The 25,333-nt window shown below is 43.7% G+C and overlaps 1 protein-coding gene across 1 annotated transcript in view; it reads right to left on the reverse strand.

The window, feature by feature from the left end:
• The window catches only part of LOC139928489 (ERC protein 2), a 150,301-nt gene that overhangs the window by 90,491 nt on the left and 34,477 nt on the right, over positions 1 to 25,333 (reverse strand). The window contains exon 8 of the mRNA XM_071921060.2: positions 3,452 to 3,589. Within this exon, the coding sequence (XP_071777161.1) occupies positions 3,452 to 3,589 (138 nt within the window). The remainder of the gene's footprint in view (positions 1 to 3,451; positions 3,590 to 25,333) is intronic.

The following is a 25,333-nucleotide window of genomic DNA, read 5'->3' on the forward strand; positions in this document are numbered from 1 at the left end:
ATGTGTGTGTGTTTAGGTGTGGACTGAAGTGATTATCAAGGTGTTTATTCAGGTGTTTATTTAGGCGCGGAGCACGGCTCAGCAACGAGGCTTTACGATGTGGCATCACCGCATGATTGGCAGCTTTAAACCCCTGGGTGATTGGACAAATACACCGCTAACTAGACCTGGCACAGTACAGCAATATAGTGGGGTTTAGAAGAGAAAGAGAGAGAGAGAGAGAGAGAGAGAGAGAGAGACAGACCACACAGCTAATAGGCCCTGGGTGTTTTCCCCGCACTTTGAAATATCTCTAGGATGTTTGGGGTTTAGGGAGAGAGACCAGGATGTGATAATAAAACCTGCCTCTATGAGGCTAAGGGGAATAGAGCACATGTAAACACACCGGTTAAGACACACATACACAGACAGGCATACAGACACACACACACACACACACACACACATACACACACCAAAGAGTAGGGCTTGGCATGGGCACAATGCCCCAGCCTGCTAATTAGAACCACAGCACTGTGGCTAGTGACTGGCTCCAAGAGCAGGTTTGTGACAGGGTGTGTGATTAGCAACACACACACTGGCTCTTGTAAACACATTACACACACCCTGTGTTCACCACAAAGTCTGCAAGGCTCGCCAACGTTCTCCTCATCACAGCTGAATTATATGTAGGCTGCATCAGAAGTGGTTTCTGGGTAAACAGATGGGCCGACACAGAAAAGGGATTTACAGTTTATTGTGTGATTATTCTATTCATTTCAAAGTCTGCCGGCAACAAAAACAAATTTAGGTGATAAAAGATCATTCTAAGTGAAAACATCTCAGTATTGTGTGAGTCAAAGTGTCGCAAACAGAATGGAACACACATTGGCCAAAACCGAGTCTATTAGTTGACTGAGTTCTGCGAGCACAAAGTAAACAATTCTTGATTGAATGAATCTTAATTCAATTAACTTGAATGCAATGCAATTCAGCACAATCAAAGGAAATTAAATGTGTCTAAATCTCAAGTCCATGGGCCTCCTGAAAGAAAGCAGACACACACACACACACACACACACACACACACAGATGCCCGGACCCGTTCAGGACCCAAGAACCCTCCTGTCCGGTTCCACTTAGAATGTTTTCATTGACTCTCTTCCGTGAGTCCCTGACATGAGTTTACACTTGGCAGGCCAGAGCACACCTAAGTCAAGTTAATCATGCATACAGAAATACACAAACACAAATGCCACACGAAAGACACAAACACACACAAACATATGTACATATGCAGACACACAAATGTGCGCTCCCCCCACGCAGTGCTAACCTCTGGCTGCCACTGTGGAACATGCAGTACAGCTGGACATCCATAACTGTCCTAATTGGGACCTCTTGTTGTACTGTAAACTGTTAACTAGCAGCCATTTTAGCCTGTAGTACCAACAAACATGTAAACTAGCAACCATCCTTTAGCCTGCAGTACCAACAAACATGTGCTAGCAATCATTTTTCACATACAACAAAGCTAAGCAATATGGAATCACTCTGAAATCAACGGTTCAGTGTATACAACGCAAGATTAAGATTTGACATGTCCATAGTAATGGTATAGTATAGAAGCCCTTAATGTCATTGGTGTAAGGCCCGACATCAAGCCTGTGACCCATTAGACATGGCACCCTGTAACCATCACTCCAAATACATAAACACATCACCAAGACTTTGTATAGATGGAAAAAAACAACATCTTTCAAAACAAGAATTTACATCAGGATTCCAGCTTCTTGGTATGAGTACAATTTTCCATGCTTCCCGAAAGTGGCCTATTCATCCGGGAATTCTGGGAAATCAATGGGCTTTTACTGGCTAAATGACTTACGCGACGAAATATAGTGTAAATTACTGAAAACAAAAGGCCGCAGTGGCCAGGGAGGCGTTTAATCTTTTAGTGTTAGCGGTGGCGGCGGGCTAACTCACTAGTGCTGAGGTGAGGCTTTATGAAGACCAGCTGCTCTCTCACACTGCCAGAGAACAACAAACGCTGGATGTTTACGACCAACATCCAGCCCATCCACTCACACACAGCCAGACTCAAACTGTAAGGTAGAGCGGCTCACTGAACACCCGTGTGGAGAAAGTCGGCTTAGATCATCATGAATATTGGAAATTGTTCGGCACTATAGTTTTACGCTATACTGTATCTTCCTGTGCGTATGGATGCATACAGTACAATGCTCATATGTATAATACAAGTTATGCAGGCCAGTCAATCTTGTTTAAAGCAGCGAGACGTTCTGGCTATACGGTACGTTATTAGGGCCAATAGATAAGGTAAGAGAAGCTGTGCATAGACTGTGTATAAGGCAGAGTTAGATACAGAGCTGATATTACACTAACATTGGACTGGAGCTGTAAACATCCCCTTGAGACTTTACATCATGCCTGCAACGTCTCTCTCATTCTACTGCACTCACTGTCACAGTTACTCATTCTCTTCTTCTATACCGTTACATGTGCACTGCTGCGTTATCTGTTACTGAATGTCCGGCCCCGTCCGATCCTCTGTAATTGTAATTTCTCGCTCCAGCTCTGTTTTTCCTCTTTGTCTTTCATATATCTTGCAGTGCAGTCAGTCATTACTCCTCTGTCTCCACCCTTGCATTCCATGACCTCTCCATCCCTCCCTCTGTTACAAGGCCTCTTCTTCTGTCGGGGCCGTGTCTGCACTGCCATTCCACTTTCCGTCCTTCCCTTCCTCCCCCTTTCAAAAAAATCCATCCTCCTCTTATTCTATAGATCATTCCCTCCCTTTTCAGTGCAGTTACAGACAGTGTCTAATGCTCCGTCTACCTCCACCTTAGCCCTCGCTCCGTCTAGTGCCTCCCTCTCTCCATTGTTTTTTTCAAACAGGACCTCATCTGGTGTGGTCCAAGGTCTATAAATTATGAGGCTGTTACTAAATTATGAGGCTGAGTCACAAAAAAGCAAACAACTTAGGATAAAATTGCAGTTACTACTGCCTGACTGGGTCCAAAACGTATTCTGGACCAAGTGCTGGTCCCATGGTTGCTGAACTATTACTTTGTTGCCAAGGAAACTTAAATGTTAAGCTTGTTGTCACTGTCTAGATCTGAATGATTTATAGACCTCGTCTTTGATATTGTGTGGCCAAGGACATAACTATGCTGCTCTGACACACCCTATCTTCTCTCTGCGTACAACTCATTTTCTCTTTATTGTTAGCTTGTTTAATCTTTCCCACCCTCCATCCAGAAACTTTTCTGGCAGGGCCACATCTCCCTCATCCTCCACCCTCACCCTTCCTTCACCCCTCCCTCCTTTGAGTCTCTTTGCTGACAAGCTGACAGGGCCTCCACCTTTCTTGACTTCCACCTTTACCCTCTGTCCACCCTGTGGCTTTTTTGATGGCCACCCTCTCTCCAACCCTCCCTCCATTCAGTACCTTTTCGGACAGGGCCTCCTCCAGCGTGGCCAGGGCCGTGTCTGTGTTGCTGGAGTCAGTTTGAAGGCCCTTGACCCTCTCCCTCAGCCCAGCCAGCTGCTTGTCCTTATCCTTCAGCTGCTCCAACAGGTTCTCTATCTGGAGAGAGAGAGAGAGAGAGAGAGAGAGAGAGAGAGAGAGAAAGAGAGACAGAGATAGTGAAGAGGAGAGGTTAGTATCATTTTGAAATGTGAAACAAATACCATAACAATCACAAAGATTGCAAGCATCATAGGCGCTACAGTCTAGATTGAACATGAAAGTTAAGTTGCACACACATAATGCGCCCGAATGCACCATGGATGGAGACCTAGTGGTACCAACACTACCAAGAAATGAAATGATCCCATTGACCGCTGATTCATCGAGAAGATGAATCTAGACACTGAATGGTGTGCTCAGCCCCTGGCTTCATTCTCCGATTTCCTGCTGTAATGTCTTCCATTCCGGCCTGGCATCTCGAAGATGAGCAGCAATGAAAGCCTCCACTGTATGGCTTGGTTAAAGACAATTACGGCTGGATGCACGAACAGAGATTTCTGCGTAGAAGGCTTAATGGAGAGGTGTAAACAACACAGCCGTTGCATTTTAAAAGCATTCTGCATCCTTTTCATCCTCTTGGATCTTTCCACTGATAAGACGGTCTGAGAAAAGGGTGGTTTACTGTATCGGTTTTAGTACAGTACTAGAGTTAATTTAGCCCATTGACTTAAGGGACTGTGTCTCTGTGTCTGCCTCTCTGTGGCTAACCTCATGTCCCTAAAGTGGCAGTGTAATTGCCAGCTGTGGTGTTCAACAGCCTTTATCTGATGAACATCCACAGAACAGAATACAAACACACACAAAGACACACACGCACGCACGCGCACACACACACACACACACACAGAACGCTCCAAGCTGTACCAAACAAAACACTAGCAGATGCAGCTGGGGTAGGACACAGTGCAACACAATGAGACTCTAGAGGTCTATAAAGCAATCACAAAGGGACAGTACATCTGCTGACACGTTGCTTGCTTGTTGCGTATCAAAGATTTCATAATTTCTACAGGCACACTACATTCCTTTAAATACTTGAATCATTATCTTCTGGATAAAAAAAAAGCCACCTCAGTTTGGTAACTTTGTGGACTCTATACAGTAACATCTATGTTTTTCCATTTAACCACTTCTTCAGTGGTTTTCTATATACAGACAAAGCACCATTCACTCACTGCTGCAAAGCATTAATACCACATTCGACCCCAGCTGTCCTATTTCTGAGGGCTTGCATTGTACAAAAGAAAGGCGCATGCACTCAAAAGAATTCATCATTTAATGAACATAAGAAACCAATAAAAACCAAGAAAAGCACTTCAGGCCACCATGAGACCACATTTTAACTGAAATGGTGACATGGTAAAAAAATGTCCAAGGGGGAGAAAAAGCTGCATTCCAGTCATGGGTGCATAGATAGATAATGTCCAAATCTCCACAGCTATTTTACAAACGAATCCAATTAGGCCACATACTTTTGTGTTCTCTGCTCCCTGGAGGGTAAGAGGGAGGACTGAAGGCGGCCATCTTGGCTTTATCTTTGGAGGGAAAGTGGCAGGAGGGGGTGGGGAAAGCAGCTAGGACCCCCGAGCAGATCTTGGTATCTTAATGACAGTGATTACACCACCAAGCCGAAAGCTCTGGTAGGTCGATGCACAAGCGATAGGGAAATGAGCCCCTTTGGGGAATGATGGGAAAGCTTCACACTACCAAAGCTAGATAACTTTCCCAGTAATTCACATGATTGCGAGGGGTGTGTTAGCTGACTGTGTGTGTGTGTGTGAGGGAGTGAGAGAGAGAGAGAGAGAGAGAGAGAGAGTGGGGGGGTGGGGTGGGGGGGGTTTATATGGGTTCCCTCTCTTATTCTCCCATTTGAAGTGAGATGGCTGAAGAGTTACTTTTCTTAAGGAGCTCATTTCCCAAGGGATCTAGACTCTTGAGTGCTAATGGTAGTGCCACAGCCCACAGAATTCAAGACCTGCACATCATCTAGTGCTGGTGAAGGCCGACAGATTACACAAGACTGACGCCTGAACTTGCTTATCTCCACACGCAATAAACAAATGAGCAAATAAAAACAAATAACTGACTTTCGCCTCTGGTTGTGGCAGCTCAGAAGCTCGAAATACCTCGTTCTCCACCCTTCCTAAACACACACACACACAAACACATACATACACACACATGCACACCCTTGCTCCCTGTCCCTGTGGACACCACAGAGCCCTATTTCAGGTCAAATTGAGCATGCCGCCCCTGGTCTAGATAAATGATTACATTCTTCACCAGGCTTAGTTTGCTTTGGCCTGGTCACACAAAATAACAACCCCCCGACGAAACATTTAGCCTCGTCGCCCGGCCTTCCGTGAAATTGTGCAGAAAAAAAAAAGTTAAACACGACTTGAACCTTGAACCGGGCGGATGAGAGCGAGTCACGTGAATCGCGGATATGGGAAAGAGGGTGAGGAATTCTGCCGGAATTCTCAAAGCCCAAACACGCTCTCCGAAGAGAAATGCCTTTTGTGGACGGGCGAGGTGCAGGGCAGCCGTGTGCTTTTTTGGGAGGCAGGGGGCCTCCCTTCCAGTAGCGTGGTTGTTATGATGAGAAGAACACCAGTCGTTCACTTTATCTCTCAGTGCACGAGGCTACCTCAAACTGTACTCCCGCATTTCGCATTCACACACACACACACACACACATGAACACAAAGACACACAGCCAGCCAAACACACACACATACTTTTATCACTAAACCGCCGTGCATATGTCATCCCACTCTCCAACCACACACACCTCCCCTCTAGCAGACCACCTAGGATAGCCAGCTACCATGACTCTATGGGCCAGGCACTGCGGTGTGGTGTGTCTGTCTCAGTGAGTATGTATCCTGTTTAAAGACCATGACGTCTGTCTCAGTCATCTCCCCCACACACACACATGGCCCAAAACTGTTTACGGCCACGCTGTTTTGACTGTGATAACCTTATCCACAAGCTGATAGGACAAGAGCGGGTTCTCTTTAAAAGTGGGGGTGATGATGCACAGTTACCCGCTGCTGACCCTGACTTTGGATGTGCTATCTACAGTACTAGTTCTCCAGTGCAACTAAATAAGAGTGCTGTAAGATATTGTAAGGTTGTGGGATATTGTAATCTGTGGGATGAATCATGATGAAATTTGATGGGCTTGGCTTCGATTTAAAAAAAGAGTGACAAACATAAAAAAAACAGGGGACATCCTCCAAACAAGGTACATTTATTTGAGGTGAAAAGGGTTACAAACGTCAACAATAAAATTTCCAAGCACTGCAGCGCTCCCCACTTCTATTCTCCACAGTCAGTGGGCTTTGATATCCAGTGGGAACCCAGTTGTTGCATTGCGGTTGCAGACTGTACAGCATGATCATGATTAAGACAAGCTGAGTTCTAATGTAATGGGAGAGAAGTTAGTGAAACAGTATCAGGCCCCGTTCCTCTGGCTAAAAGTCTTGATCTAAAAGCAGCTCGTTCCGGAGCAGAACCACAAACCCGGGCGACCCGTCTGTGTTCCATCCAAACTAAGAACTGGAACCGGCTCCGTGTCCTCCCGAGGAATCATTTCTGCAGAACACAAAGGAGACCAGCATAGAGCGTGACCACCATAAAAATGCGATCATTTGTATTTTTAAAACTCTTTTGGACCAATAAAAATACCAAACAATAATTGGTCGCCCTTTCTGAAAGGCAATTCATTCCTCTGTGCTTGTCATCGCCTCTGAAAATATGACAGAGACAGTTGTAAAACCCAGAGACCCTGGCATCGACGTGTACGCGCACGCATACACACACGCACGCGCGCACACACACAAACACACACACACACACATATAAACACACACAGGGAAAATAACCGCAAACTGAACAATATGTAGTAACACAGTGTACTTCCCCGGAGAAATCTAGGTCACACTCAAACAGAAACATGATGAAAGACCTCATACTGGAAAGATCATACTGCTACTTCGAGTACTCCACAATCACATACTGTGATCCAAGCAAAGCACGGACATATTAAACTTGGACTTTTATGGTGTCTGTATGTGTGTTTATGTTTGTGCGTGTCTGTGTGTGTTACATTCAAACACATTACATTCTACACCTGCATACTGTTCCCCTCCGCTGCCGTCAGAGCTTGTTGTTGATTCCCAGGTTAATAAAGGACATCCTCCTGGAACCAAGCACTCAGATGTGGCTCTTCAAAGAGAAACACAATTTGGCCATAAAGAAGCTCAGGGAAGACAGTGACCTTTTCAATGAGATCAGGGTGTGCCTGCATTTCATTCAACCCCCGTCCTACTCCCCACCCCACCCCACCCCACCCCCATCTCTCCATGTTAAAACAGAGGAACACAGGCACTATGGGACAGTTTGTGGAAGCACAATACTGTGTAAGAGGGCGCCCCCCTGTGGTAATTTGCTGCCACAGCCCCGTCTCTCAGATTCAACAACTTAAACGTCTCTTTCAAAATGAAGAATATCATGTGTTTATGTTACATTTTTTATCTCTGAAGCATCCGTAGTGTGGGAACAGCAGAGCGGCTCATTTGTTAATATAACAGCCTGCCCTGCTTGTCATGCAGGAGACTGGGGTTCAGTTCCCCCCGAAGCTGTTAGAATAAATGCACTCAATTCCTTTGAGATGAGATACATCCTCTCTAAAGACAGCAGGGAGGCCTAGTTGTTAGAGAGACTGTCCTGTAACTGGAAGGTCCCAGGTTTTATCGTCGTAATACCCAATGTTTTGTCTATTATGAGCCATGTGTGTCCCGGAGCAAGACACACTGAAGGGGAACTATCAGGGAGTTGCTCAAGGCTGTGCAGTCCCCTCCAGACCGCTACAGTCCTTTGAGTCCTCAGACTATGAGTATGAAGGGACAAGACCTTTAAAGTAGAGAATGACACCTTTCCCCTCTTCCCCTCGAATGACCTTCCTGATGTCATGCTCCTTTTGCTCGAGGACTCATTACTCATCCGTTATCGACCGGAACGACAGAGCACAATGACTTCATAAGACGAGTGGTGCCCGAGAGAGGGAGGGAGAGAAGGGAGGGTCAGAGCGCGATGCTCAGGTTCTGAAATCATCCACACTTTTCTAGACGAGGAAAAGTAGAAGTCATTCTTTATTTCTGTCAGAGGACACTTTTGAAGATTTTTTTTTTCTGTCTGAACTAAAATGTCAAAGAGACTTAAAATAGAGCAAAAGAGGGTCACAAAAAATTCTTTCTTGCTAATGAAGGGATGGAATAAAGGCTTATTGTGTGCTCTTTTGATGAGATGGCCAATACTAGCCAACAGGGGAGGGCTGGGCACAAAAGCACAAAAACATGTGTTGTGCCACTGTGTACCTGTGTGTCTGCTGGCGTGCCTGCACGTCTCTCTCTATATCGGCTCTGCCGGCTTGTGCCAAACCACCCGTGCCCTCCAACCAAAAATGACCATGCGTCTGACAGTATCCAGCGCTGACATGCCAAGCAGGCAGCCCTCTCCCGTCGTACGGTCATGGAAAACGATCTGTCAGTGTGGGAGCGGGATCGAGTGAGAGAGACAGAATTTTCTACGGGTTTCACTCCGATTACGAGCGAGGCCTGTGACTCTCACAGCGGCTTCCTCTCTGTTGCCCTAACAGTCATTCTGCTGCTAACCACCAGCGCCTGTTTGGAAAAACAAAGACGCTCTGTGTCCATCAGCAACACACACACGTGCGCTCATACGAATGCGGGCGCATATATGCACATAAACACACACAAAGGCAGGCAGACGCAGGCATACAATCGCATGCATACAGAGAAACAAGCATGCAGTATGAACACACACAGATACACACACACATCCGCATGCATACAAACCCACATACAAAAACAGACACCCATATCCACTTGTCCAATTCTCTCACAGTGTTCTTCCACTGTAACATATGGGCTTATTCTGAACATACTGATCCCTGAGGAACACACGCACGTACACACACACACACACAATCAGGCTGTGATTATTATCATAAATGTTGGGCCAGTTTCAGACAACGGGGGCTGCCTATAGCACTTACACCATATGACAAGCAGACATCCTCCCCCTCTCCCCACACATTCCTCCAGAAAGTCATTCACACACAGACCCTCCACTGCATTCATACATATCAATTAGACACCAACACATACTGGCACACACACACACACACACACACACACATACAACACACATATAGACACACACGTTCACACACAGAGACAGAGAGGAGGGAGAGAGAAACGGTGAGAAAGACGGAGCAAGTGTTGTTTTCATAGTGATTTCTCCTGCTTGGCCACAGAGAAAAAGGAGCAGGGAGAGACCCAGAGCTGTTCAATGAAGACAGATTGCACTTGTGTAGGCTAGGCTGAGTGTGTATGTGAGTGTGCATGTGTGTGAGTATGTGTGTGTGTCAGTGTGTGCTGGCCAAGTTGATCCACGTCCATGCTCTTTAGGCTCAAGACCCTATCTCTGCCCCCCTCGGCTGCGGAATGCTGCAGTGATTGCTGGGTAATTACCCTGACGCTTTATTCCTCTGCTCCCAGCACCATTAGTATTAATTCTTTTCTTTTTCTTCTCTTTGGAGAGAGGGAATGGCAGCGCTTTGATCTGGTGGAGGAAAGAAAGAAAGAAAAGGAAGAAAGAAAAGAAAGAAAGAAAAGAAAGAAAGAAAGAAAGAAAGAAAGAAAGAAAGACAGAAAGAAAGAAAACAAATGGGGCCACCCGGCTGGGACCACAGCAGCTGTGCGTCTAGCTCTCTCTGTTCCCTAGCTTCTGACCCTGGCCCACTTTACAGTGATAGGGTCAGACAGGTCAAACCGTGACCCGGCATACAGTCATATGGTTCAACAGAGGGACTATGGGTCAAACCCTGACCCACTTTCATGTGAGAGGGTTAGAGAGAAACTGGAGCGCCTGGCTCAGATCTCAGAGGCCACAGTCAAGTATGAGAGACTAACGCTGGACCCTCAGCTGTCGACGCGAAACAGGTCAAGCTGAGTCACGGCTTGTGTCATCATCAGGCTACAGTCCGGTTGAATTTATCGTTGAGTCGGAATGTCATCGCACACCATCTGATTGTCGAACTGAGGCACATGTATTGTGGTCAGGCGGAAGATGGACTTGAATAGTTGTAGCCTGAGCTATGGTGCAATGCTGGGTTTGTCTTGACTGATGTGTAGCCTGGCTCCAATCAGCCAGCCTCAGGCTCTCGCCATTAACTCTGGCTGATTGCTGATAGGAGCAGAGGGGGCTGCAAGGGGCCTATCACTGGCTGTTTACCGGAACCCCCCCCCGCCCGCCCAGCTCCACACACTTATCTGTACCCATATCTCTGCACTGTGATTGGTCAGGTGGAATCCATTAGGATGAAAGGCATTGGTGGCCTCATCACACATCTATCAAGATCACACACACTCGCACACACACGCACGCACACACAGAGTTGATCGATGAGGATCTTTGAGGCATGGTGAAGTCACACACACAATCACTCACCTCGAACACTATACCTACACCGGGCCCTAGACTGCACTACTAAGGTATGTCTGTCTATCGTTTACTGTTAGCCGAACTCTGTTCTTTACAACTTCCTCATGAGGAGAGTATTCAGCTGTTTCTTCTGATAGCTGGTTCAAAAACTCAGCATTTAAGAAACCAATGCAATGTGACCATTTCAAGATGAATTGATGCAACATAATGATGCAACATAATGTCATATTCGGGTTAACGTGTAAGTAGGAATAGTATGTGATATTTAAGCCATGGCATTGGACAAAAAAAAACCTTCGTAGTGAGAAGGCTCCCAATAAGACTGTTGCAGAAGAAGTTTAAAATTGGAGAGAGAGGTCATTGTCTGTCTCAGATATACACTTCTACACACATACTCGAAAAGCACTATGCAGCACACACATATGTTCATGTGCATATGCATGGACACACACACACACACACACACACACACACACACACACACTGTGTATATGCTGGACTAATATTTTCCTTTCTATCAACATGCGACACTTCCCCTTGCCATCCATATGCATCACACTCAACAGTGCCAGTGTTGTACTGGAGCGGTGTAAAACATGGGGAAGGAGTGAAAGAAAGCAGAGAACGGAGTGTCGGAGGCCGTTCTGAGAAAACAGGGCGAAGGAAGGCCTGCATAGGTAGTTTGCTCAAATCAATACTCTTTTGACTGCTAAAATCCTGCAAAAGAAAGTCACTGCAAGCAAAAGACAGCCATGTGACGACATATGCCCGATTAGTCAACGAGGGGCATGAAAAAGCAGTGAATTACCAGGAAGGTGGAAGCACATAAAATAGTGAAGAATGGGCAGAGGGAAGAAGAATCGCTCCACAGGGAGAGAGAGAGAGAGAAGTGGGGGAGAGGAAACGGAGAAGGCCAGGGACAGGGAACATCTCTATTTATCTCTATCTCTGTCTCTCTCTACTTTTCTTCACTATCAAAGCCCGAGCCGTGCGATGACACCAGACCAGAGCCAGCGATGACACCAGGCCAGAGCCAGCGATGACACCAGGCCAGAGCAAGCGCTGACAGAGCAGGCAGGCGAGAGTCTAGCAAGAGGGTGCGTTGAAACAGAGCTGGGCTCCCCTGAGAGAGTCTGGGGGAGACCTGCTAGACACTATCATAACTAACAGAGACCCCTGTGTATAGGGCAACATCCTATAGACACACACCACATACGAACACACACACACTCGAACATACACACAAACGCCCAACGCAGCCCAAGTAGACGTAACCGAATCTCCCTGTCTGTGGTTGCTATAGGGAGGGAACGTGATAGGGGATACTATACTTCCATGCACACAGGCCAGGCTTTTTAAAAGCATGAATATGGATTGAGAAGACCACAATGTTTGAACATGAATAACACATGTATGCCAAAACCACACCACAACCGGCTCTGCATGTGTACCCCTCCCCCACCCCCCCACCCGAAAAAAGAAACGAAAACGAACAAATAAATAAATAAATGCATCATTATGCATTGGTCATGGTTGTGTAGACCAAGGGCTCGAACAGAGCTCCCACTGTTCTGTGTTGTGATACGTAAGACCAAAAATGCCTGCACATGCCCAGCATATGCATTTTTTAAACTTAAACAAGTTCTTCTTTTTTTTTTTTTTCCTAAATGCAGCCTCTAACTATTAGGATCAATCTAGGACTCAAACTACAGCAATGACATCATGGTCTAGTGCTATAAGCCATGGTGACTGTCCATAGAGAGAAGCCCAAAGCAAAAGATAACAACACTCATACTGTACTCCCTGAGACTAAAAATATGGCACCAATGACTTGGCAGTGATGCACCACAATAATTTCAAAAAGTGAAAAGGGTCATTGCACTGGAGAGTATTGTCAGTCTGTCTGTGTCTCTCTTTTTCTCTCTCTCTTCCTCATCTGACCAAGAGTCTGGGAGTCATTTCTCCAGTATGTGAAGTATCACACATTAAAGAGTGATTGCAGCATTAAACTAAAGAAGGGCACTTTACCAATCAAAGGTACCACACTTCAAACTTGGATGGGGGCAAAAGACCTGAAAAGAACTGCAAAGTGAAAGCAGGCTAACAGATGAAAGTGTGGCTGTATCTGTGTTCTCATTTTGTACCTATGTGAAGTAAGTTGTCCCTCGATCTGCACTTTGAATGTGTTGAATAATCTGGTAAATCCATTGACAAAGACTAAGTCTTCAGTCAGACTGTTCAGTCACTTTGGAAAAAAATGTTATTTTATCCATATTAGCTGGCATAAACACAACACAATTAAAAGCAACCAAAGACAACACAACTCAACAATAGTGCAAAACATAATACAATAAAAAAACACAATCTGAGCAGAAATCGATGCAATCAAAAATCCAAAGTGAACACAGTAAGCCTCTCCAGATTCCAAATAATAATAATATTAGTATTCACCTTTCAAACAAAATGAACTCCAACATGAACGAAACAAAGAGGTTCAGTAACTGAAGAGTTAAATACAACAAACTGCCTGTTGTTATTTATATTGGAAATACTTTCCTTTTTTTAACTTCTTCTGTTCCAATTTATATTACAACCACATCAAGATTCAAAAGACTGTTTTTGCTCTTTGATCTCCAGATCTCAATTCCTTTTGACCGGGGAAAAAAAACACATGCAAAAACTAAACACATTATCACACATCAGCTGACCTGTCATCAGCCTGCGTCATCATCACTAACACACACCCTGGGTGGTGGGGGATTGGGATCCAGTGAAGAGAGAGCGCATGCCGTACGAACAGAGATGCATCATCTTAACCCCAGAGCAGGCCAGGAGGATGACACATGTCCGCCGCCGGCAGTATGTGTGTGTGTGTGTCTGGTTTAGATATTTACTCTTTCTTTTTCTCAGTGGGGGAACACATACAAGTGATTAATAGCCCTATGAACTGTGTGTGGCTGATTCATCTTAGGACATGTAGAGCTGATACCTTTATGAGGAAGAGAGGCCTGCCGAGTCTGCTAATCAATCTGCTTTCTAATGATCTACTGTACACTCCATCCTGTGGTGTCATAAAAATAAAAAAAATTCTCGTTAACAGCTTAGGTTATGAGGTGCCAATCACATCGTCATGGAACTGATTTAAGCCACTCAGTTGAGCTCTGCGTTCAACTCACCCTCAGCACGTTTCTTTGATTTGCTGGATCTAGAATGAGTGTCATTGCCAAAAAAGAAGCAATCACCCTTTAGTTAGGAAATACACCCTTGACAGTTAGATCAGTGTCTGGGGAAAACTTCATCCTGCCTTGGGAAGACTTCAAACACACAGGGCCGACCCGTGTCCTTCACTATAGACCAGCAGTGACTTATAGAGTATGAAGCCGAGGAGGAAACTAGCTCTGACTCCTAGCTCTACTCCTGCCTTCCCCCTGGGATACAGCACTGTAAGTTATAGCCCCCTAGGACTGCTGGGAAATAGGAAGTTTGGAAAACCGATCAGAGGGAGGTGGTCAGCGTATACAGAGTGGCTAATGGAGTGGAACACCTGTTGGTTCACAGTGCAAAGTATCCTAACTGGCCTGCTTCTATATTCTACTATCCTCTTCTTCCACACATTTCAGGTTAAGACATTAAAGAAAAAAGGTCATGATGTTGATTTATAATGAGACTTTTGCTCTGTGCTGGGCTAATGTACTTATATATATAATATGGATGTGTAATTGTGGTTCAGCATGCCTGAACAATGTAGATGTTTTTAATTCTAATGAACATACATCTGTCAAGTGTGTCTTCTATCCCAGTATATTATTCACTAAAACAAGTTTATTTTATTATTTTCAAATATCTCGGCGATATGTCATTTATTGGAAGTTTGTCCCCAGGAAATGAACGAATACCGTAATTTATTTGCACAAGATGAGCAAAGCATTAAAAACACACATCTAAGACGTTAATAGTAACAACTATGATGCAGAAAAGATATAATTGTGCATCTATACACATATATAGTTGCTAAAGGAGAAGATTGAAAATTCCTTGAACATAAAACATAAAAGATGGGAGAAGGTAAGAAAGAAAGGTGCAAGATATGCTGCTTGATTATTACAGCTACATTTCTGTCATGTTTTCATGCCGTTCTGATTGCAATGAATGTTTAAGATATAGTGAAATACCATTATGAAATGATTACACTCACACAATTGCAGTTTTCCATACATAAAATCCATCCTGACATTGTCCATTATTTAAAAACAAAGGAGACAATAATGAATTGTCAGTAAGCAGAAGGGACACTCAGCACCCACTCTCATCTGCTACACACAGGCTCATTAAGGGCCATGAAGAGGAAGGCGGGGATCCAGAAGATCAGCAGAAGATTAAGGAGGCCTTCCTCAAAGAGACAAACATGATCAAGATGGAGAAGGAAATCACAAACACAGGTAAGGAGAAAGAAACAAGCTAGGCACGAATAATGCCACTGGCCACAGAGAAACCCATCATTAAAGGCATGACCAGCAATGTTGTCAACACATCGGCAAAATCATCCAGTCCCATCTGAGTGGGGCCCTGCAGGGATGAACAAAGGCATCTGTGGCTTGTGTAAAGAGAAGTAAACATGGCAACCACACACAGAAACGGAATCAAAAATCACATACAAGCACAGTGGCGAATGAAAACCAGGCCGCTTGAGTGAACATCTATTGACAAACCACTGTCTGGAGGTGCAAAGACAAGTGGGGCAACTGTGCCCAAAATAATCAATGCAAAGTATCTGTATTGAATCAGAACTGATCTGATTTCATTCATCAAACACCCTCAGGTTCAGCAGCCGGACAGTGCACACAATGCACAATCATCGTGTTACGGATATGTGGTCAGCAGGGACCTCAAGAGCTGTGAGAGAGCCTTGCACTACTGGACTAAGCAGAGGGGACACTCAGCACCCGCTCTCAGCTACAAACACGCTCATTAGGACATGTAGATCTGAACAAAACATACTGGTTGACGTAGTTGATATTGGAACCAACAAATATCGCAACCTTTTTGGTCAAATAACTTAATTGTGACAATATTTTTGTCAAAAACAAAAAATGTTGGTGCTTTACTGTTGACAAAATTACCACAAAATACATATTTGTTTACATAACTTTATTTACATCAGGGATTTCAAGCCGTTCAATCCTAACATTAAGACCTATAACACAATTGTCAAATCCAAAAACTGTCTATTCTCACTGTCATACGACCAACTGTAGCCCTGTCTAGTTCAGGACCGACACTGTCTCTTCTCTTACTTTAGACAGCTTAGTTTAGACAGCATTAATATTGGAACTGGCAGTTGGGAACCCAGTCTCGGGCTGCCTCCGGGTGCGTTTGCATTATTACACTCACTGCCTGTCTGCTGTCTGTATGAGTGTGTAAGTGGCTGAATATGTCTGCTTTCGAGTGTGTGGGTCATGCTTAGTACAACTGTGTGTGGCTGTCTGTCGTTCCTCTCTTTCAGGCTCCTGTCGCACGCAGTGATTTTACCAGGCAGTGGATGTGGGAACTGGCCTGAGATGGCAGAAGTCCCATCTTTCGGCCTCTTCATGTTTCTCTTTGTCTTATTTGCTTTCTTTTCTCATTGTCATTGTCCATGTTATTGCCTATTTTATTGTTTTGTCCCGGCATGATCAACCATCCAGGTGGGGGATCCCTCTTTGAATTGCCCCACCCAAGGTTTGTTGCATTTTTTCCCAAATAATGTTTTCTTGTTTTTTCCCACGGCGCAGCCGAGGGCATCACGAGGCAAATTCAGGTCAGTCAGTCAGTCAGTCAGTCAGTCAGTCAGTCAGTCAGTCAGGTAACGCTTAGTGAGATGATGTGCTTCATCAGATGGCCTCTAGAGGGCGTCTTTGACTGTGAGATGCAGTGTTTCCCATACAGAGGTACAAAATCAAAAGTTGCTCACTGTATAGAAATGGATCTAAATCAATCTCTAATGCGCCTGATGTCGCATCACGTCATAATTTGGAGATGTACAGACAGCAGACCAGCAGCACTGAGCTCAATCCACAGATGGCAGATGAAATCATTATGAGCTTTTTTGATCTATGATTAAATATAACAAATCATACAAATGCAAAAAAAAGATTATAATTGAATATATTGGGCTATTTACCTTTGACCTCAGAGTGATTTTCCTGGCCCTTGGGTGTCACAAACATATCTTCCTTCACTCCACACACTGCCTTTGATTGTAAAGATTTTGTCTTCTTGTTTGTATTACAAGAAGTTTTACAGGAACTTAAAACTGAGGTCCATAAAGTTTGGGTCTGCATACTTCTCTTCCAGGTATGTCGAAGCGCTTTTCTTGATAGACTGGTTGTGTTCTGAGTCTCGCCCACGACTTGGATCCATGACTTCTGAACAAATATGACAGGCTTTACAGAGGATATACTCTGTCTAGACCGCAAGGAGATGGAGGGGCATCTTGATAGATTCTATCACATCAATGTGCTGTCAAATAGAGATCAAATACCTTGTCTTCTTATCCGTGGAAAGTACCAGTGTAATGGCCCTTTGCTGCTCCACGACTCTTGCGACCATGAGCTCCCTTGATCCCTATCTTGTCACATAAGCTGTCTTCAGTTGGTGCTCTGGCAGATTGAGCTCCCTCTGCACTTGGGCCGGTTTCTGCTTTTTCTTCCAGTTGTATGAGAATGTGGCTGCTATCGTTTTACACAGACCAGTCACTTTTTCCAGACAGGAATACTTTATTGCATTCTCTGACAATAGATCACAAAGACACATTTAGATTTAAAATAACTTTTTTTTTTTTTTTTTTTTTGTTTCCATGAAATTAGCAATAGGTTATGGGTCATGACTGTAACTATGATATTAATTTGAATTACTTTCACTTCACTATGATAGCTATGAGAATCAAGGTTATATTTCAAGAAAACATTTCACATACCTATTGCCAGGGGCCTGTCTCACGAAGCGAGATTAGTGGGTTAGCGAGCCAACTTTGGGTTTAACCCTCGTTTTTCGGTCTCACGAAGGTGGCTCACTTTTAACTGGGGTTAGGGTAAAACGTATAACAGGGCCGCCTCCTCACCAATCAGGTCTCTGGAATCTGGAGTTACCATTTGGATCTTGAAAATTACAAGTAATAAAGAGAACAGTTAGGCTACTATTAAATTACCAGACAGTAAGAAGGGTTCGCAGGGCGACGTGTTTGTCAAATCACTTTGCTTTCAATGATAATTTATTATATCAGAGATATAGCAGGTAGGGTATTTAATTGACCATATTAGCAATGAATGAACTTTACTGTTGCATATTAATTGCGCTGAATTTTTTGGGGGATTCCCGACAGTGCTTGGTTCATTGCAGCCTATTGCACTCATATTCCATTACTGCAGCCCTGAAGAGCATTGCACCAACTTTATGAATAGAAAATCTTTTTACAGCCTCAGTGTGTCCACAAACTATTTTATCAATGGAAAATATGCCCACTTTGTGCTAATGACGGGGCAGTTCCTCCAGTAATCCTCTCTACCCTTGGTAGCAGAAACAACGTTACTTTTCACTGTTATGTTTTCTAATGCTGACATTTATTCATGATAAGAGTTTGTTCTTGAGAGAAGAACCCAAATGTTAGTAATCCATTTCTTTCCAACACCCACTTTTACAGTCTAGGCTACTTGTCAGAAAATGTCAGCAGTATGTATTATGGCTTATATAATCCTATAATTAGGCCTACTTATTGTCTATGGCTTTTGTTTGATTATTGTATTATTTTCTCCTATTTCTATTGCTTCTTTTTATAGTTTAGTGCTTATATTCTATATCCTTTTCCCCGCTGAATCATACTTTTGCCGCTGCAACAATCTAATTTCCCCATGGGGATTACGTAATACTTTCATCATACCTTATACAAATTGTCTGATCTGGATCTTTCCATGTTGCGTGTGATTGGCTATTTGTTACAAACTCTGCCTCTTTGATGTGAACGCGCTCATAGCTGGATAGGTAAATCCTGGGTTGACAGAGCCAGCTGATAACCAGCTACGTGAGAACGGTTATCCGGGATCGCCAATGTTAGGTTTAACATAGTCAGGCAAAGATAGCCTGACTATGTTGAACTCGCTTCGTGAGACAGGCTCCTGGTGTCGTCTAAGAACAAAACAATGATGTTATGTCCATCCATTGAGGTCAGTGGCTTTCCCAAAGTTTGCACCATTGTCTGTCCTTGTGTGAGGGATGCAGGTGAGTGCATCCCTGGTCCCTGTGCAATCCTTCCCCTGTGTGGTCTTCTGGAAAATAAGTGGTTTGAAAGCATCTGGTGTGCAAATTCCAGATGGCATCAATGAAGTGAAGGGTCAAACTCATATAAGGCTCCACGGTGCAGCTCGACCACATATCTGTGGTTGTAGTGAAGTGCTGGATGTATTTAAGCTCAGCAACAATCTCATTGCAGTATTTACTGTACAGCTTTGGCAAAGCTGTATGAGAGACAGACTTTCTTGATGGCACATTACATCTCTTATTAACAACTCTCATCATGTTTTTGAAACCACTCTGTTCAGCTGTTTGTAATGGAGACGCTGAGAATAAAATATGGCAAAGCGATACACACTAAAAATAAACACAGACTACAAATGCATTAAACAAATAGGTCTTGCACTATGTGACTGCTGCATGTTTAAATTAAGTCCTTGGTTGGCGTGTGTATCACTAAATATCATCATTGTCATTGCATGCCCCAGCCAGCTGAGTCAATAGTCAACACACGCACAAGTACACACTGACACATCTCTCTTCTCACACACACACACACACGCACACACAAACACACAAACACGGACACGCAGACAGTGCGCATCTGATCAGAAAGCAATTTTGTCAATGTCAAGAATAATCAATATAAAACTATGCAGCAATATGACAATAACACCTCCACCAAATCACACGCACACACACAACGGTGCTGCACTGATAACCTGATATCTGACTGTCAGCGAGCCGTTATTCCACATTCCCAATTCAGCCTACAGCGACTTCTGTGGCTTGATGAATAAGTGCAGCAGCTAGTAGCACCAACCTGCATCTGACTGGTTTCATGAAAGGGGATGACCTTGTCTCGCCATTGACTGGACACCAATAATATATTTAATCTAGTTTCAGTGATCATAGAATCCAAATTACATTAGGAAATATTTCAGATGATGGACTTAGATTGCAAAACAATAATCGCAAATTTACACTTTTACTGCTTTCAGGGGAGCTCAAGTCATCACTCATTTTCCCTCTCAAAGTTATACCACATTTGTTTGGTTATTATGAAGTGAGTGGAGGGAGGGTGTCTCAGCTTCTAATTGGCTGCTATAACAATGCAAAAACAGGTACACATGGCCAAACAGGAGGGTAGGAATGCTTAGATTTAGGCTGAATATTCCTGCATTCAAAAAGAGTTGGAATGATGAATGAAAATGTCATTTTCAGTTTGAAATGCACTTATTGCCCAGCTCTACTTGACAGAAAAGATTATGTTGTTCCAAACATTGTAAAATCATGGCCCTTATTTAGGTCAGTAAATTGAGCTCTATATTCAACTCAGCCTTGACACGCCTTTGATTTGCTGGATCTAGGATCAGCTTCATTGCCGAAAAACGTGCAGTCACCCTTTAGTTTGGAAATACACCCGTGACATTTAGATCAGTGTCTGGGGAAAACTTCATCCTGCCTTGGGAAGACTTCAAACACACAGGGCCGACCCGTGTCCTTCGCTATAGACCAGCAGTGACTTATAGAGTATGAAGCCGGGGAGGAAACTAGCTCTGACTCCTAGCTCTACTCCTGCCTTCCCCCTGGGATACAGCACTGTAAGTTATAGCCCCCTAGGACTGCTGGGAAATAGGAAGTTTGGAAAACCGATCAGAGGGAGGTGGTCAGCGTATACAGAGTGGCTAATGGAGTGGAACACCTGTTGGTTCACAGTGCAAAGTATCCTAACTGGCCTGCTTCTATATTCTACTATCCTCTTCTTCCACTCATTTCAGGTTAAGACATTAAAGACAAAAGGTAATGTTGTTGATTTAAAACCAGACTTTTATTGTGTGCTGGGCTAATGTACTTTACTATAATATGGATGCCTAATTGTGGTATGCCTGAATAATGTAGAATTTATTTTTATTACCACACCAAAGAGTAAAGTATACAGCCAGGTACCAAAACCAGAACAATGTCATAATTTAACTATAACTCTTACCTTACCTTAAAGGGTAACTTCGGTATTTTTCAACCTGGACCCTATTTTCCCATCTTTTTGTGTCTAAGTGACTAAAGGGGACAAAATTTTTTGAAATTGGTCCAGTATTGAACGAGATCGCTTCAGCCGGCAGCCACGAAACAGGCTTCAAGGAATCAACCTTTCGCTTGATCTGGTCTGTGTGTAACCAAGTCTTGCTCAAGTCTCGCGAGAGTTGAGTTGTTGCAGGAAGTTACACACAGACCGGATCAAGCGAAAGGTAAAGAAAAACGTTTCATTTCTCTGTAGGGTCCTTTCCATAATGTTGTCAGACACTTATAATAACAATCTGAGCCTGTCAGTGGCAAAAACAAGCACTTTTAGTGGACGTACATTGACGGTGCAATTTGCCCCGTCGGATTACATTGCAGCCCGTTTCGTGGCTGCTGGCTGAAGCGATCTCGCTCAATACTGGACCAATTTCAAAAATTGTTGTCCCCTTTAGTCACTTAGACACAAAAAGATGGGAAAATAGGGTTGAAAAATACCGAAGTTACCCTTTAACCCTGACCATAAGCTCACTGGAGACCTTATGTGATAACTAAATGTGAAATGAAGAAATGTGATTATTGATTCTCTAAAGTATAGCACTTGTTGACTTTGTGGCTAGGTCACATATTCCTGAAACCTACCCTTCAGGTTTGAGAATGGCAAAATCATTGCATTTGTTAGTTGACAAACTTTTAAACTATATTAAATCCATCAAAGACATTCTCCATTCTTAAAATTGTATCCCAATGTGTATCAATAGTTCTTAAATCTATGGCTTTAATGTAATTGTGTTTTTGTGCTTCCAGATGAAGGCACTGGACAAAGAGATGGAGAGACTGGAGCAAAAAGTCCAGCAGCTTGAGAGAGACAAGATCACTCTGGCCAACGATGCTGACGATCTCCTCTCCCAGGAGGAATGGATCGAGAAGAATAAAGAGGTAGAGAAGAGGGAGAGGCTAGATAGACAGAGAGAGGATGTGGCTAGCTGAGGTGTCACTTTATGGCATAGGAGCTCCATGAATAAGATGAAACAAACAGATTGTCCACTATATAATTCATCAATTCATTTTTTTTTTTGGAACGTGAAAGAACACCATCAACTCCATCTCAAGATTACCTAATGTAATCTTGTTATAGTAATGTACTAATGTAATCTTGTTATTAGGTTACCTAATGTAACCTAATGAAAGAGAGACAGTCTCTGCGCCGGATCCAGATCAGCAGAGATGAAAAGGTCCTGGCACGGGAGACAGAGCATCTCGCCCTGCAGGGAAGGGAGGGAATGTCTGGAGGACAAGATGAAGGCCGAAAAACAACAATACTCTGTAGAGGAAGTACTGGAGAAAACACCAGCTCTTTTGCATGAGGAAGAACATGTCAACAAGATGAGGAAGGAGCTGGAGCTGGAAAAGCAAAGAGTTATCAGAGAAAGAGAGGCCCTTCAAAGAGAGGTTGATAAAATGATCGTGATGAGGAAGGTCTTCCAGTTGGACAGGGACAACATGGCAAAAGACAGAGAGACCTTCCAAAAAGAAACAGTAGCACAACGCATGAGGAGGAAGGCCTTTAAAATTGAATGTGAAAAGATCTGTATGGAAAGGGAGGCCTTCCAGATACAAATGGCAGAGATGGCCATGATGAGGAAGGCCTACATTAAAGAACAGGCAGGGATAAGGAATATGAGGGAGGCCTTCAGCAAAGAGGCGGACATGATGAAGCAGAAGGAAAGCATCAGCACAGATAAGGAAAGAGCTTCAATGAAGGAACCGATCATCAAAAGTATGACAGGCAATGTTGTCAAGACAACAGCCAAGACATCATCCAGCCTCACCTCAGTGTGGGCCTGCAGGGATGAACAAGGCAACTGTGGCCACATAACAAAACGTAAAAATCCCAAGAATTTTATCAAATTTGCATCATTTTTAAATGTCGTCAGTGTGTTTAGATTTAAAGATACTGTATGACATTTATGGGAAGTTTGTCCTTAGTAAATTAATTAATACATTGATTTCTTTGCATTCATTTTATGATGAGCAAAGCATTAAACACACTCATTAGGATGTAATACATCAATAACTATGACACAGAAATCATGTCATTGTATATTTATATATATAACAGTTTACACATAGAATCATCAATATTTTGCCAAATACAGATGCATAGACTAGTTTAAGTGAAGACTGGTGATAAATCCCTGCAAATTGCAGAGTGGCAAAAACACGCCCCCCTTAAAAGAGTAAAACAGCCAATATGAGAAAGCTTTGGACTGAACACACACACACACACGCACACACACACGCACACGCACACACGCACGCACGTACGCACACACACACACACACACACACACACACATATACTCAATCCAACTTTCTATGGAGGGTGACAGGAAATAAGCAGTGAGCAGCTTGGAAGGTCTGGTTGTGAAATAAGCAACTACTGCCTCAGGATGTTGTAGATTTAAAAATTCTTGCACACTTGTGAGGCTCATCACACACGGAAGAAGGTAAGAGAAAGGTGAGAATGCAATATATTGCTTGATTATTACAGTTAACTTTTCATGTTTCCACAAGCTTCTGAATATTATGAATGTTTAAGATACAATTAAATACCATTATGAAAAGATTACACCCACACAATGAGAGTTTTCCACATATAAAATCCATCCTGGCATTTGGCTGGTCCATCCAGGCAAATTAACAGCCGAAGCACCAAGTGTGAACTGCAAGGACCATAATTCACTGCACCTATAACATAGCACTGTGCATATGTGCTCCTTCGAGTCGCGGTGTGTGTCTGTGCCGACACAAACTCAATGGAGAGACAGTTTGAAATGCAGCCTTGATAATCAGATGGAGGTATAATCATCAGCTAATGTTGCAATGCCATCAGCTTTTACTGGATTGAGAAACTTTAGTGCCTATTAGTTACTGGGCTCGCTAAATGAAACGTCAATAACAAGTCGTCAATAATCCCCCCGCAACCTGACAACCTATTGGAAACACTGCGCTTTGGCCGTGAGTTAAAGACAAAGCTCACACCAGACAATAATGAAATGTCAGTAAGCAGAGGGGACACTCAGCACCCACCCTCATCTGCTACAAACAAGCTCATTAAGGGCATCCAGCATGGAGCTATAGGTGGGACCCAAAGGATACAGGATGGGGTTCACATTGAGCACCTAAAGGTCATCTTTAAGCATCACATACACACACACACAAACACTTAAAGGCATTTAACACACAGAAACACAAATTGATGGCACTGTATTTGACCTGGAAGCCCTTTTCATTAAACTCAGCAAGGGGGAGTGAGGGAGGGGAGAGAGGGAGATCTAATTTGAGGACACGAGTGGAGAGGAGGAAGTTGAGAGGGAACCTTTATGTGTCTGTAATTGGTCTGCAGAGGCATTGCCAACACGCACACCACAGGTGGCCGCAGGCTCTGTCTGAGCAGCTAACCTTATAAAAGTCATTAAGGCCTCTGAAACATGCCGTGTGTGTGTGTATGTGTGTGTGTAAGTGTGTGTGTGTTTGTGTATCTAAGGAATTGTGCATGGTTCAGGGTCCAGAAATAACATGGTGCTTCTACTAGCGCGTCTCACCTTGTAAAACATAGACATGTTATATCTGGGTTCACCATGAAAAACAGAGTTTCGATCGACTGTGAGAGATAGATCACACTAAGCCACTCGCTCAATGACTCATGTGACAAACACTCTCACCGTGCGTTCACACTGTGAGCAAAATGATCAAAAACTCACCATAAGTCGATTCATTTCCTATAGAGCTGATCAAGCGGGGAAATTCAGCCGATGTGTTGACAGCCGACAAGCTTGCTGGCCGAGAAAGGCTGGTCACAGCTGAACTTTTCGCAGTCAACAGCCAATCAGATATCCGCACTTCTTTGTTTCCCTGCTTCTTCTATGAACTTCTTTGTGAACGCTCTGCCATTATGTCTCATTTATACTCATTTACACA

Source organism: Centroberyx gerrardi, chromosome 14 (assembly GCF_048128805.1).
Source record: "Centroberyx gerrardi isolate f3 chromosome 14, fCenGer3.hap1.cur.20231027, whole genome shotgun sequence".
Classification (NCBI taxonomy): domain Eukaryota; kingdom Metazoa; phylum Chordata; class Actinopteri; order Beryciformes; family Berycidae; genus Centroberyx; species Centroberyx gerrardi.